A 15,131-nucleotide genomic window follows, 5' to 3' on the forward strand; every position below is an offset into this window, starting at 1 on the left:
CTCTACCTCCCTTTCACTCATCCATCCATTTTTTCACTCATCCATCCTTACATCCATCCAGCCACCCTTTGACTCCGTCTATCCATCCATCCAGCCCTTTAGTCCATCCATTCACCCATTCATCCATCTATCCATCTATCCATTTACCCTTTCACTCATCCATCCATCCTGTCACTCACTCAATCATCCATCCATCATTTCTCTCCTCATCCATCCTCAACCCGTTCACTCATCCATTCACCAGTTTACTCATCCATCTATCCATCCAGTCATCCTCCCTCCTTCACTCATCCATCCTTTTACTCATTCATCAATGCACCTATCCATCCACCCGTTCACATTAATTATGAGCCTTTGTCTGCCTAGCTGCAGACAGAAGAGGACCGTCACAAACCCCACCCCCACTGTAGCTGTTAAAGCAGGGGGGGGGGGGGGTTGAGGATGCCCCTGCCCTGTTGGAATTGGTCGCCCATCCCTAGTTAAAGTAGCCAAACACAACTCTTTCAAACTTTAAAAAAGTTTTTCAACTTTAAGTTTAATAATGCTTACTTGCACCTTGAACTAAAAAACTGTGATTTACGTTTTACTTAAAAATCTATATCTCCAGAACCCTCCGGTGGATTTTGCTCATATTGGTGTCTAAAAATTCATAAAATTATAATCTATGTTTATAAATTGGTGTCATATTTCTTTCATGCCTTACACTAGTACCTTTGTTTAAGCCTTGCTGCTCGAATCCACAGCTACCCAGAGTTGAGCTAAACTAGCCTGACTGGAAGCAAGACAGTTTTGTGAGTGTATTGCATAATAAGGTTGCACAACCGTACCATACCATACACCACAATCCTCATAATGTGGATACTAGATGGGACTCAATCGCTCTACATAATCTGCTATAATTTCTGCCTTTTCCATGTTCAGATGTTCAACTCACCAAGTCTGAATCTACTACACAGGATTAGCCCCATGTGCTTTTGAGCAAAATACCAAACCCTTTATTCTTGGGCACAACACATTGGTGGCATGAGGCAGGTGCTTCAGAGTAGACATAACATCTTTGGGTAGCCATAGGTCCACGAATAAAAGGAAGTAAGAAGTCTGTCCAGTTATAGAATAAAGTGTATTATTCTGCTGAGTGATGAGACAGCAGAGAGAAACACAAATCAGCAGAGGAATTTTGGGATCCGATGCAGAGGTAGAGCTGATAAAGAAGCCTGTCTCACGGCCTGGATCATCTTCCTGGCAGAGCACATGTTTGGGTAGTGGAGGCAGAAATTAAACAGGAGTCAATCTTTGATAAACATATCAAAAAATAAATAAAACCAGAAACGATGTTTCATGGAATCTACCCCTCATGGCACATTGGAAGCTTTCAGATTAACTGTGTTTTTTAGTTTTTCGGTGGGATCGAGATGGTAAAGGAATAGATGCTTAATTGCACCTCACACAAGTGTGGTACATCCTTTTGTTGTTTCGAACTAATATTTTCACCAGACGTCTGTCCTGTATTAAGTAACTTGTGCATGAATTAGAAACTTTTGGTAAAGAAAGAATAGATTCGCTTGAGTGCAATAGGAACATTGGATATATTTTCTTTGTCAAATATTGAAGAATGTCCATTGTGAATAAGAGTGATCTTGCACCAGGTCACTTGTAGGCCACCGTAACAGTTAGTATGTAGTTTATATATTGCTGAGAGCGTATCATGCAAATCGTTCCATCCATAGTAGGTTTCATCTCTGAAAGGATTTGTGGCAGGTATATAAGCTTATGTAATGTGAACATCCTCAACTTTGCCCAAAGTTGTACTATACTGTAGTATAACACCTATGTAGTTCTTACTACTCCTATGTGAGTCGCTGACATTCTTGCTTTCATGGGTAATATGCAACGCCATCCAGGATGCGTGATTGGAAGGTAGTTGTCTTTGTTTTGATCCCACATGGAAAGTGTTTCCATGTCATGTGTGAGGACCACCGAGGTGCGGTTATAACCTTATAGGACGCTTTTCACGTGTTAAAGAGGTGTGAGGTAGATGCACAGTTTATGGGTTTTGGTAAGCTGGCAGCGTTGAACAGCAGTTCCCTTTAGAGTATTGCTTATGCTCACAATCTACTTAGATGGTTACCGCATTGGGATATCCATTCTGAGATTTGTGAGTCTCAGCAGGCATAGGTAGGAGGAAGAGATGGTCTGGAGATCTGCTAGGATGAACTGTGTTACAATCACCCCTGTCATGAAAGTTGATATGAGATGTAAAGAAGTTCTCAGAGTAGGCAGTTACTTGGGACCTGCTGCAGTGGTTGACTAAATTAGAGTCCTCCAGTAGACAACTGTATATGGCAAAGCTGTTCAGTAATGCCATGCCTGTTCGTTGACGATGTGTGCTTTGTTGCTATGGAAGGGTACAGTACTGGGTGATAGATATGACCTGTAGCAGGTTTGTCTTATACAAGTTTAAAGGGACTAAGCAGTATAAGGGAATTTTTATGCGGCCGGACTGAACTATAAATGGCTGCACAATTGCAGAGTGTTATAATATTAGTATTAGTAAGGGCCAGAAGGTTTATGTATGAATTTACATTACTATATAGCACCCTGGCACCCTATATAGCACCTACTGTGAGGCGACAAGTTTGACCGGTTGTGAGATTTGCAGAATTGTAAATATTTAACATCACATATTCTATTCTAATGATTGACAGAATTTACAGCTGATATGAACTGCTGGTTGGACGTGCATTTTATTTTAGTTTGTACTCTGAACTCCAGCCTCTACCTAGTATCCAGTTGTATTCTTCTACAACTGCTGCCCTGTGCCTGCAGAGAGACTGGTTACAACTCTGCAGGCCTCCCAGATGGAACTCTCACCATCTTACCTCCAAGTATAACGTGTCTGGTGGCTCAGTGGACAAAAGCATCCCCTTCAGAGACATGTACCTAATTGTGTGGTCATAGGTTTGAATCCTTGGGGTCTGCTCACTTTTGCATTCTTCTGAGGGCAATAAAATGCGCACCATTGCTAAGTGGCAAACATATGTATGAAGCACCGAGAAACCACTTCACCGGTAAACGAATCTGTGTTGCGCGAGAATTAAATTAGAACTAACCAGTTAAATTTATGTTTTTATGAAAAATATACTATAATCTCCCCGTAACATAAGAAATTGTATTACGCCGATTCAACTGGTACTTTCAGTAGGAGACAAGAGGTTTAATCCAAGAGTCCCAACAATAGGAAACTATTTGATCATGCACAAATCTCTTAAATATCCTGTGGTTTACTTCACTGGATCACAACTACGGAGATAAGGTAGGCACAGACAAGCTCCCAATATTAAGCATCATATGGAAAACTGGACACACACAAACAGGTGCTTTATTAGACAGTGGGGAGTGGTGTAAATATTTAACCTACGTAGGTCATGTTGAGCTGAAAATATGGCGTGTTCATCTTTCAGCAGAGACCTAAACAACCTGGAATCCAGGTACACCAACTTAAGACTCTCAAATTCAGAATATTTAGCACGAATACTGGGCAATATTTAAACCAGCTGCTAGGGGGTTTCCATGCTAAAGGAATGTGATTGTAAATTCTGTTTGGATTATGTAATTTTCTGTAAGAATATTTGGCGAGCACAAAGAAAATGGGCCTGATTTTTGCGTATCTGACTTGATTGAAGTGTAAATCACAGAATCAAATTCATGGAATCAGGGTCTGTGTTCTAATAGGAGCCACAGATGGAATGCGCGAATGCGCTGTATCTGCTGGGTGGGCAGGATTTCACACAGGTGTACATTCAGGAAAAGCATGCGACAATAAGAGTTGGACTGGAAATGTTGGGGACACCTGCAAAGTCAGAAAGTTGTGGGTATTCACAAAGACTCCCAATGCAATTAGTCACAACAAAGGCGCTTGTACAACTGTTCTAACAACTTTGTAGTAATTGGGCATTTATGGAGGAAACGCTCACCGAACAGCCACAGATATCCAGTGGGTGACAGCGAAAGGATTTTACCACATAGAAACATGTTTTCCATGTGAAGGATCTGGAAATGCATGGAGAAAAGGAACACACAAACACACATTTGCCTAACCTTGGCGATAGCCTATCAAGAACATGCAGAGGTACTACTGAGGGCTAGAGAAGGAAAGCAGGAGAATGACTTGAGAGCAACAATTTCTGTAGAAATTAAAGTGCAGCCCTGTGTTTTTTTGAAAATTTCATAAAATGGGTTAATCTGAGAGAATCAGAGGTTTGTGCTTAAATTTGCAGACTTACTCATTCCTTTTTTAGGAATCCGCCCCTTAATGGCACCTACGTGCAGTATACACAAATGCTTCTTAGTGTTATGAATCTGGGACAACCTGTGTACCACTCATGAGTTGATAAAACACAATAACAAGTTGTTGTCTCACACATGAAATGGGTACTGGCAAAGACAACAACTTCGGGAATCAGGATCAGCTGGTCAAGTTTGCTTAACCCATTCGTTTCCAGGAGAGGCAGCATCTCAATGGTTTGCATCAACTGATGTCCCACCCAACCAGATGAGCTGAAAGGAAGGGGGCCTTCTTGATGACGCAGGGACAGAGGTTGCAGGTACCCATGGACTCACCTATCTTGTTGAAAGCCTCTCTCAGCTCCTCCAGCTCCTCCCGGGATATGGTTGTAGTGTTGTTTTCCATCTTCACGCCGCTCCGGAGGGTAGGTCTCCACGCCTTTAAATCTGCAGATAATCAAAGGGTCAAGCTGTCAATTGACTGTGGTGAAAGGCGTCGGATTAAACAGCTAAAGTGCATTGAGGCAAGAGAAGCACAAAGCGCGTTCCAGTCACTATCCACTCTGCAGACTGAGTATTTTGCTATAAATAATTCTTTTGTGGATAAAGCAAAGCTCTGCCCTCTGTTGAAACAGTGACTAAGCCTTCAAAACAGAAACACCCTCCTCACAACTGCTTTTCACCTGCTTTGCAGAACATCACAGCCGCTGCCTCCAGGAAACCACCTCCTGTGCCTAAAGGCAGCACTGGAGAGACAAAAGACCAATCAACACCCACATCAGTTGCCTGCTTATATATATATATATATATATATATATATATTTTTTTTTTTTTTTTTTGGGGGGGGGGTCTTTCAAACTGCTTGCATGTTGTGGAATTATTTTAATATTTTCTACTCTTCAGTACAGGCGATGTTGGCCGTTTCGCTCTCAAAAAAACTCTAAAATCATGATTTTATGTGATATTTTTGTGACATCCAACAGTGACTTGCGATATTGCAGAGCCTTAGAGCCTTAACAGCAAAAATAGAGGTATTTGTTGTTTTATTTTACCAGAAAGAGCATTATACCATTTTCTCAATATCACGTGAAGGCCATCATCGTTCATTGGCCAGAAGGCATTCTGGGCCTTCCTTAGAATTGGGCAAATGTGGGACATCTCCCCAAAAGTGGCGGACTTCTTGTCCACCGTCTTACGTGTGCACTGATATCAATGGCATTCTAAATACTGCAGAGGGGGCATAGGACAATATTTGGCAGATGTCCCGCTGCCAGGAAAACTCTAAACAAGACCCTTTGTGTTTCTTAAGGCTTTGGGGGTTCTAAGTAGTACCATTATGTAAGATTGTACAAAGAGAAGGGAAAGGAAGTCAAAAAGGAGAAGTCAGCTGAGGTCAATAACATGGCAGTGGTGTTGGAACAACTTTCAGAGTGGGGGTGCTGCCATAATTGTTACATGACTGAATTCAAGGGTTTGTGAAAAATCCAACTACCACAAAAACAACAAGTACAGCAAATGAGCCACGCCAATTTAGCAAGAGAGTGGTACGGGTGAGGTGTGTAAGTGGTGGTGCAATTTAAAGCACAAATATTAAAGCATGGAGTGGCAGCACATTGTCATTTACATTTTCCTTTGAAATGGCAAAAAAATTTGCACCGAACATGCCGTTTTACTGATAAACCAATATAGTGCACAAACAATAGTATGTGGAACACAGGTTTTAGCAAATTTTCTTCATTTGCAAATCACCAATTAGTGTATCTTGATTTGTTTTGAGCCTATTAAAATCTTTGTTTCTATCACACTTCAGAATTACAAAGAAATGCGTTTCATGTTGATAGATAAGTAGCAAACTGTCAGAAGACGTAGCCTGACATTTGGCCTCTATCTTTGAACACATAGCAGAGGTGACAAGATAAAAACAAAAATTAAAGACATCTTTATTGCTCATTCACCCTCTGAACTCCAGTATGTTTATTTTGAGGGTGCTGCACCACCCACAATATCCCTACTTCTTGCACCTTTGCAACATGGGTTCCAAAGTCCATATTACCAATTTAGAATAGTTCTCTGTCTGTAAGTAATAAAAGTTGAACATATATATATATTCACTGAAAAAACCATAGGTTTCACACATGTTATAGTTAGCGGAAATTTTACTGATAAAAAACCAATGAAATTCCCCCGTTATAGTTAGTGCAGGCAACTATAACTCACGCGACCGCAATCCTCTGCTGATGCTAATACTGTATTTAGACACTTATTTGCCCATGTCTTCTTCCATACATTTTTAGCTATACATATATTACAAATATTTTTTTTTCATAAAGACACATATGTCATCAGCAGAAGATTGCGGTCGCGTGAGTTATAGTTGCCTGCACTAACTATAACGGGGGAATTTCATTGGTTTTTTATCAGTAAAATTTCCGCTAACTATAACATGTGTGAAACCTATGGTTTTTTCAGTGAATTTGCAAGGTTTTTTAAATGCTAATTCCTAACTATAACGTGTGTGAAACCTATGGTTTTTTCAGTGAATTTGTACGGTTTTTTAAATGCTAAGTTACTTTACGCCATTCGTGGCGTGCGCGCCCACTTAACGCAGTTCGTTCCGTGCGCGCACGGTGCGCTTCACGCACCGTGCGCGCACAGTGAGCTTCACGCACCGTGCGCGCACAGTGAGCACGCGGTGCGCTTCGCGCACCGCGCGCCCACTTTATGCAGTTAGTGCCGTGCACGCACGGTGGGCACACGGTGGGCACGCGGTGCGCTACGCGCACCGCGTGCCCACGTTACGCTAGATGGGCCATGTACGCACGATGCGCTTCGCGCACCGTGCGCACATGGAGGACATATGATGCACTTCGTTTTGAAAGGTAATATTTTAATTTTTCGTATATTTTATAAGCCATGCACAAATGGTGCCCTTCGGGCACCATTTGCACACGGGGTGGAGAGAGTGTGGATAATTTTTTTTTTTATTATTTTTTTTTTAAATATTTTAGTTTATCTCATCTCTAATAAGCCATGCACAATTGGTGCCCTGCGGGCAACAATTGCACACGGGGTGGAGAGAGTGTGGATAATTTTTTTTTTTTTTTAATTTTTTACCGTACGCGAAATTACCGAAAAAATAAAAATTCCGTTTTTGGCCTTGGGGGATCTTTGGGGACTCCCTCAACATGGCTATGTGTGTGGGAGCTGTCTAAACAGCCCCTTTACATGTTTTTGGGCTTTATATTTTAGAAATCACTCTCAGTGCGAGAGAGAAAATGGCGGCCGCCGCTTCCTGGTTTCGGCCGATTCGAATGTTTACTAAGATCTAAGAGCCAATCAGAATCGCGCTCGCGCACGCCACCGTACACGTACGGTAAGCGTACCGTAAGCGCACCGTAAGCTGGCTCAGATATATATATTGATTTAAAGGCTATTTTCTCAGAATCTACTGAACAGATTTACACCAAACCTACAAAAGGCACTTCCTTGACCTGAGGACTACCTCTCTGCCAAATTTCTAGTAATTCTGTTCAGCCGTTCGGGCTGTAGCCCTGTCTAAAGGTCCTATGGAAAAATGCATGGGAAAAACGCGTTTTGGGACCCCCCTTTTATCTCAGCCCCCGCTTGACGAATCCCCCCGAGACTTTCAGGGTAGGAGCGGAGCGTAGCGCCCCACCTATTTTGAAAAATTTGCGAGGATTCGTCGACCGGCGCCAAAGTTATTCAAAATAGAATGTTGCGGATTTCCTATGGAAACGTGGTCCTAACTATAACTACCTACTGGCGACCGCCAGTAGGTAATACACACACACTCACACACACATACGCATCATTTAGATAGCAGAATGTAATATGCTATTTGTTACCTTTTGTGAGTGTGGGGAGGAACCATGACTCACGGGAGGCGAAGACTCAAGTGAGTCATGATGCCCCTACCCTCCCTCAACAACGGCGATAAATGGCATAGTATACTCAGCACATATGCATATATGGTTTATGCCAATGCATTGTTTCATGTGTATTTGTTTCAACAAACCATAGTTAACCAAACTAAAATGCAAGGAGTTACATTTTTGCAGCAAGGTAAAATCACACTAAAGTGATTGAGCGTGGTGTCCTTGTGTAAAGTAATTCTAACATGCAATGTTTGAGGCAGTAAAAAGCGTTTATCTCATGTCGATTTTGCTGTACCCCAGTAATAAACTCGAAAATTACCTTTGCACTGTAGTAATAATAGTGCGAATCAGCGGCAGCTCCTCTGCAATGGCGGAGGAGCGTCGCCCCACTTCCTGGCTCAGAGCCAGCAAATGTAAAATAAAACGATGTTCTTGCATCGTTTTATTTTGCTTTTGCCAGCTCTTACCCAGCGCTGTAGGGAGGGGCGGGGACAGGCATTGGAGGGGGAGGAGGAGTGCTACGTGGACTACCTAAGTGCTCATGCGTGTTTGACCGCCATCTCAGGCCAACCAAAACACACATGCGCACTTAGGAGCAACCGCCACAGAGTCCCCGGCATGAGCGGATCGTATTTCTAGCCCGCTCGGGCCAATCCCCACAGGGATTGGATGGGAATCTGCCCCAGGGGCTGCTGGGACCCAGGAAGAGGTGAGGCGGAAAATGTGACGAGACGCAGGAGGTGGCCGAGTAAAGATACGTTTTTTTTAAACTATTATTTCCAACACCTAGCCCGCAGGACCCCCTCCCCCGCGCACTTGCCCTCCTGATGCAAATGCACATTTTTTAGTACAGTTGCTCCAAATAACATGGGTCATTGGGCCACATTTATTTTCACCGTTTTGGCATAAACATTTATGTCATAGCAGTGAAAATAAATGTGACCCAATAACACATGATTTAAAGCAATTATACCAACAAACACACTTTCTTACATTCATCACTACACTGAAAAGTTGCTTTTAACCACGGTACAGCAAAACTGTCATGAGAAAAACACTGTTTACTGCCTCACAAATAACATGTTACAATGACTATCAAGAACTCTACTAATACCATGCGATTTTACTTGCACCACACACTTAACTTGCACCTCGGTGTTGGTGAAATAGTTTTTTATAAACAAATGCGCATGAAGTCTGGCCCCTTCCCACACTAAAAATTGTTAATAAATACAATTTCACAGAGTGTGTAGTACTCTCTCTCTCTCTCTCTCTCTCTCTCTCTCTCTCTCTATATATATATATATATATATATATATATATATATATATATATATATACACACACATCATACAATATATATGTATGCTCTGTACATCATGTTTAGCTGATTTTATTACACAAACAGTACTGGCTTCAAAACTTCAGAGGGAGGAAGTCTGAAATGCGCGTGTTATACACGCCCCAAGCTCTCCTTCACAGTGATGGAACTGCGCAGTGAAAGGAGAAAGTCATGTCCTTGCACCAAGAAGCAGACACCTACAAGAGGATAAGGTTTACACATAAACACTCGCCACATTATTGCGTGTTTAGTTGTGATTGTTTTATGGCACGTCTCTTGTCTTAAGATGATGGTCTCTATACGAATAACAGTAAATACCAGGGACTCAAGTGCAGTGCAACAGTAAAGGATAAGGGGGGGGGGGGGGGGGGTGGAGACTGTGAGGAAAAGACAAAGGAGACCAAGCGCGTCACAGGAGCAGGTGGCTGCAGTATTCTATTGACGCTGAACAGCTGACACAAGATGGAGGGGGCGGACAGGTGTTAAGGGAGCCGGTTTAGATGGAGAACTTTGCTAGGTGACTAGATTACAATGATAACAGAAGGCTGCGTTTCCTATTACTTCCATTACACTAGTTTGCTCGTGACACCAGAGCACACCTGATGTTAGAAAGTGACATCAGAAAATACACTGTCCTACTGACGTGAGGCGAGCGCAGACGTCACAACGTCGCCCGCAGTACTACAGTCGTTGCACCACTGCTCACCTTCATTGGCTGGCTGTATGTGAGAGGAGTGCGCGTGGCCGAGCAGTCTCTGTGCGCCAGCCGAGGAGGGATCTGTGTCATTTCCAAGTGCGCAGAGAAAGGACTCGGCCGCGTGGCCTGCATTTTATAACGTTCCGTAAGGTAGGAGTTTGGCTCTGCGCCTATGTATAGGACAAGAATCAATAATAAACCGGTAATTGGAGTTGAAGAACGTTACTAAACATGAACTGGACCCAGTGATGGAGCGGGGGAAGGAAACCAGTGTATAGAAGTATTCGCACCATGACATGTAAAGCAAGGTGTGGTGAGCATGTGTCGGATTACCGTGTAAGAGTAAACAAAAATGGTGTGAAAACAAAAGCGATATGGAAAGCGAGAAAAATAATTAAGAACAAATGCATTACACTATTGCAGAAAATGGCACCAGAATTTTGGCTGTGGTGCACGACACCATTGGACCACGTAATTAACTTTTTCCAAATGAAAATATTTAGGCTCCTGCTAGTCACCACAGCTTTGCATGGCCCATTAAAGTCGCTCCACTCAGCCTCTGTCCTTTCACCTATATATGGGCACCAGACTGCTCGGAGACACGTGATAAAATGATTGGATACAGCCTAAGTAACTTAATTCCATGCATAAAGATAGAGCCTGATGTTAAACGTGATCAAAAGCGCAATGCATTTGACCTTCATATCATGTCACCCAGAGGTCATATGAGGATGTCTCCCTGTCGTGTTGAGAAAACATAAGAGCAGAGGGTGAAGGCTTGATCTAGTTAATCCGGTTTTAAAGTGACATACAGATAGCTGTAGTTGGACTCATATATAACTTGTACACTCACGGTCCTGGCCGAATTTTAGATTGGTGTATTGCCTGTTGCCAGATCATGGACAGGTTAATTCCGGTTCCTAAATTCAAGCAAAAGTGATCATGTATAGGCCAGGCTTTGGCAGAACAAAACAGCACTACAATTAGCTTTAGTAGTTTAAATATACTACTGTTCAGTGGGGAACATGAGCTAAAGCACTTAACTGATTTTTATTTTTTATTTTTAGGTTTGGCATTAACTAAAACCTTTTAGTGTTGCTAAATTATGCGCATATATGATGCTTACTCATTGGGCTTTCAGCCATTGGTCTGTTCTGTCATTCATATTCATATTTTTCTCCACCCAATACAGCAAGAAGCAGTGGTCCAGCCTTCTTCAGCCTCTGGCTAACTGCACTGCAACTGACAGCATTCTGCTCTTAACTTAGTTCACTAAATTGCCCAGGACTAATAAAGCATGAGTGTTGTTTGAGACAAGAAATATTTTAGCATTTAGCCATTTTTTTTCATATTGGTGAGGACCCGGCCGCCTCCCCTATCACATAAACGTTTTTGAAAACCATTACAAAATAAAACAAGCGTTGTGAAAGCCTAAAGACTGGCAGCTGAAGCAATACCCATTGGATTAGCCAATGCTTGTTTATTTATGTATTGTCTTGTAAAGCACTAACTCCATCTGAAACAGGTTTCAAAAGACTGTACAATCGGGGTAGAATTTTACAGAGGCAATGAGTGTGCACACATCTGGGGTACAACACGGGTGGTAATGAGGGGATTCCAGGCCTACATTATGCAGGACTAGGCCCTTTGCAGGAGTAAAGTACAACAAATGCATGCAATAGTTACAATAGGTAGAAATTGCAAGGCATCAGAGCACTATGCATGATAAAATCATATTTTATCAGCGATAGATGTTAGTTTGGCACTATTACAAGGCACTGAGCAGTCAGGGCATAATGCGGATATATTTGCTGTCATTGTGACAGGTAAGTAACAAAAAGCGCAGCTCCAGCCCTGTAAGGCACTAGACAATGACATGCCATGCATTTTCTTCGTAAGCTGTCAGACTGGAAAGTACATGGTTTAAAAAGCAATACAAGATATAAATATATGTACTTTCTTGATGCAGTGGTACACACTATGTACACTGCAATGTGTGTACCTACATCTAATTTAATTTGTTACAATAATGTCACAAGAAGAAATTGGATTTGGAATTCATTTGCTTTCTTATTCAATATGTCTAGCATTACAGTCCTATTGCTCCTAACTTGATTCTGTCTTCTGGGTTTGAAGTTAATATTTACTTTTGTTCCAGCTGAGCTCGTACAAATGGCATACAGAGGCATCTCGAGGCAAAATTATGTGAATGCTTCCCTTCCCGCACAGACAAGGCCATTTTTGATGCCTACATGGCCTTACTATAGCACTGGTCCAGGACAAAGGGGACAAAAAGACGCCTATTACAGGCAAGGAGATGGAGACATGCATCCTGGGAGTTAGACGTAAACAGGAGTAAGCAGGCCCTGCATGCAGACTATATTATCTATCTAGGCCTCCTTTGGGAGGTTCACAAAACCCAAACCAGAACTCCACTTTGTAGAGAAACCCAGCCAAAAATTGGCAATTGACACATTGCTAAACCCATGTCAATTATGAGATTTTGTCACCATTGAAATGTTTGTATAAACAGTGCTTTAAATGGGCCGGTACTGTCCGGTACGGAGTACCAGCACTTTTTAGGTCTTGCCTGACCCAGCGCATGCGCTGGTCTGGCAAGACTTATTGAGAGGGCTCCAAAAAGTGCTACCAGGTCAGCCTAGAGCAACAGTGCATGTGCGCGGGCGCGCGCGCAGCGCTTTACCTCGATTACTTTCATTTTCACGGCCGCTTTGAAGTTTGATCGTGATCACTTTAGCTTTAGCTGCCGCACGGCCGCTTTGCATAGCCAATAGGTCTCGCTTTTGGGACCTTATAAGTATTTAGTTATGCAACTGTTGCATGGCTAAACACTTATAAGGTCCCAAAGGCGAGACCTATTGGCTATGCCAATGCTTGTTTATTTTGAGAGGGAGAGTACCAGCAGTTCTCAAGAGAAATGCAATACTTTTAATTGGAGAGTATGTGGTGTAATGCAGCACGTCCTGTGGCAGTATTATTATTTTATTATTCGGCATTTAAACACACAATAATACTGAATGGCCATAGGGTCTACATCATTAGTACCAGTTTAACACCTGAATGTAGCAATCAGCAAATTAAAGATGACCAGTTAAAGTTTGCAAATGCAGCGCCCATTTGGTACTTTCTAGTAACATTTGATCCATTTGCACTAAACGCAAAATAATGCTGCAGATGGTGGTTTATGCGGTGAGTGTGGTAAATCCATAAGCAGTGCTTGAAATGGTAAAATAGAAGTGCAGGTACTCTGTAGCTCAGTACCTGCTTGTTTCTGAGAAGTGCCGGTACTCTCCAATTAAAAGTATTGCATTTCTCTTGAGAACTGCTGATTCCAGCTTCACCCATAACAAAAGCCGAAGTTAAGAGGCCAATATGCCTCTTTTTGTTGGAGTATCCTGGCTGGGAGCAATTGGGAGCTTCACACCTAGACGCAATGGAGGGGAAACAAAGGCTCACATCTTATCACTTCACAGGTACTTACGAGAGAAATGCTTTTGACTTTGTTCAATCCTTGTATATAAGAGATATGCATACGCTGAAAGAATGTCAGATGTGTTGGTCGCCCCAGTATTTACACAAATAATTTAAATTCCACTATTTTGTTTTATTTCTTTTATAGCGCTTTAGCACTACAGTAGCGCTAAAGCGCTATAAAAGAAATAAACCAAAATAGTGGTATTTAAATTGTAATTTGAGTATGTGTGATGTAAAATGATCTGCACCCTGCACTTGGATGAGAAGTGCCACATCTCATCCCAATACAGGGTGTTGGAGCGCTTTACATCACATCACATCACATGCACAGATTATACATTGACAATAAATCATATGTGTGTATTAATATAAAGGATGTGTTACATAAGACAGTGAGTTTTACAAGGTATCATTGCTATATTAAAAGGATTACAATTTATGAACTGCAAGTTACAAAATGATCTCTTTCTTATAAGCAGTAACCCACTTACCCATATCTGCGTGTTACAAAATGTGCTTTGCTTTGCAGGAGACATATTAACCTTCTATGCTCCTTTGATTCAAAATTAGGACTAGGTAAAACATAGATCTCTCAAGTAAATACGTTATCCTCCAGGTTGTTTTACCAATATTATTACTGAGATTTAGCTGGCACTCAAAGATCTCTGCAGCAGGTGCCTTAACCCCATAATATATTTTAAAATACAGACACTGCAGCCAACTAAGCAGAACAGATTTACTGCCAAGTTCCTCCTCATTGCCAATTTCTTTGTGACAGGGTTTAAAGAAATACATGTATGAATTGAGGCTCAGATTTTGCTTCAGGATTGCATCAATATTTTGGCACAATCCAATGCAAAACCATTTTTCTTTTAAATATTGTAATGCACCCTGATTTACTCATGATAGACCTGCTAAATGTATGTTAGCTCTTAAGATCTGATGTCACTTCCGATTAAGTCATGGGTTGTGATGCCACCTCCCTTGATGCCACATGCAATGTCACTTCCGGTGATGTCACTCCAATTCTGCCTAAATTGGTGAGTTGCCCCACTTCCTTTTTTTTAGGACTTGAGCCCTGGTTCTAGGCTACCAGTCCATGAATGAAACCCCTTTCAGGAGACCCAGTAGTGACTCTGCTCTTAGTTGAGCAAAGTTTGCAATTTCTTTCTGGCAAGGTTTAAAAAAAAATGTATAAGTTGAGGCCCAGCTTTTGCATCAGGAACGTGTCAATATTTTGGCACAACCCAATGCAAAATCTAATTTTTTAAAGATTGTAATGCACTCAAATGTACTTATTGCAGACCTGCTAAACATATGTGGGGTCATAAGATCTGATGTCAATTTCGGTGAGGTCATAGGTTATTATGCAACTTCCTGTGATGCCACAAGCGATGTCACTTCCGGTGATGTCATT

General features: G+C 41.9%; 1 protein-coding gene across 2 annotated transcripts in view; it reads right to left on the reverse strand.

The window, feature by feature from the left end:
- The window catches only part of PLS1 (plastin 1), a 533,668-nt gene that overhangs the window by 318,402 nt on the left and 200,135 nt on the right, over positions 1–15,131 (reverse strand). For both annotated transcript variants that reach the window (XM_085633623.1, XM_085633622.1), the window contains exon 2: positions 4,621–4,731. In XM_085633623.1, coding sequence (XP_085489749.1) covers positions 4,621–4,690 — 70 coding nt within the window. In that variant the 5' untranslated portion in view covers positions 4,691–4,731. The remainder of the gene's footprint in view (positions 1–4,620; positions 4,732–15,131) is intronic.

Source organism: Triturus cristatus, chromosome 11, assembly GCF_964204655.1.
Source record: "Triturus cristatus chromosome 11, aTriCri1.1, whole genome shotgun sequence".
NCBI lineage: Eukaryota > Metazoa > Chordata > Amphibia > Caudata > Salamandridae > Triturus > Triturus cristatus.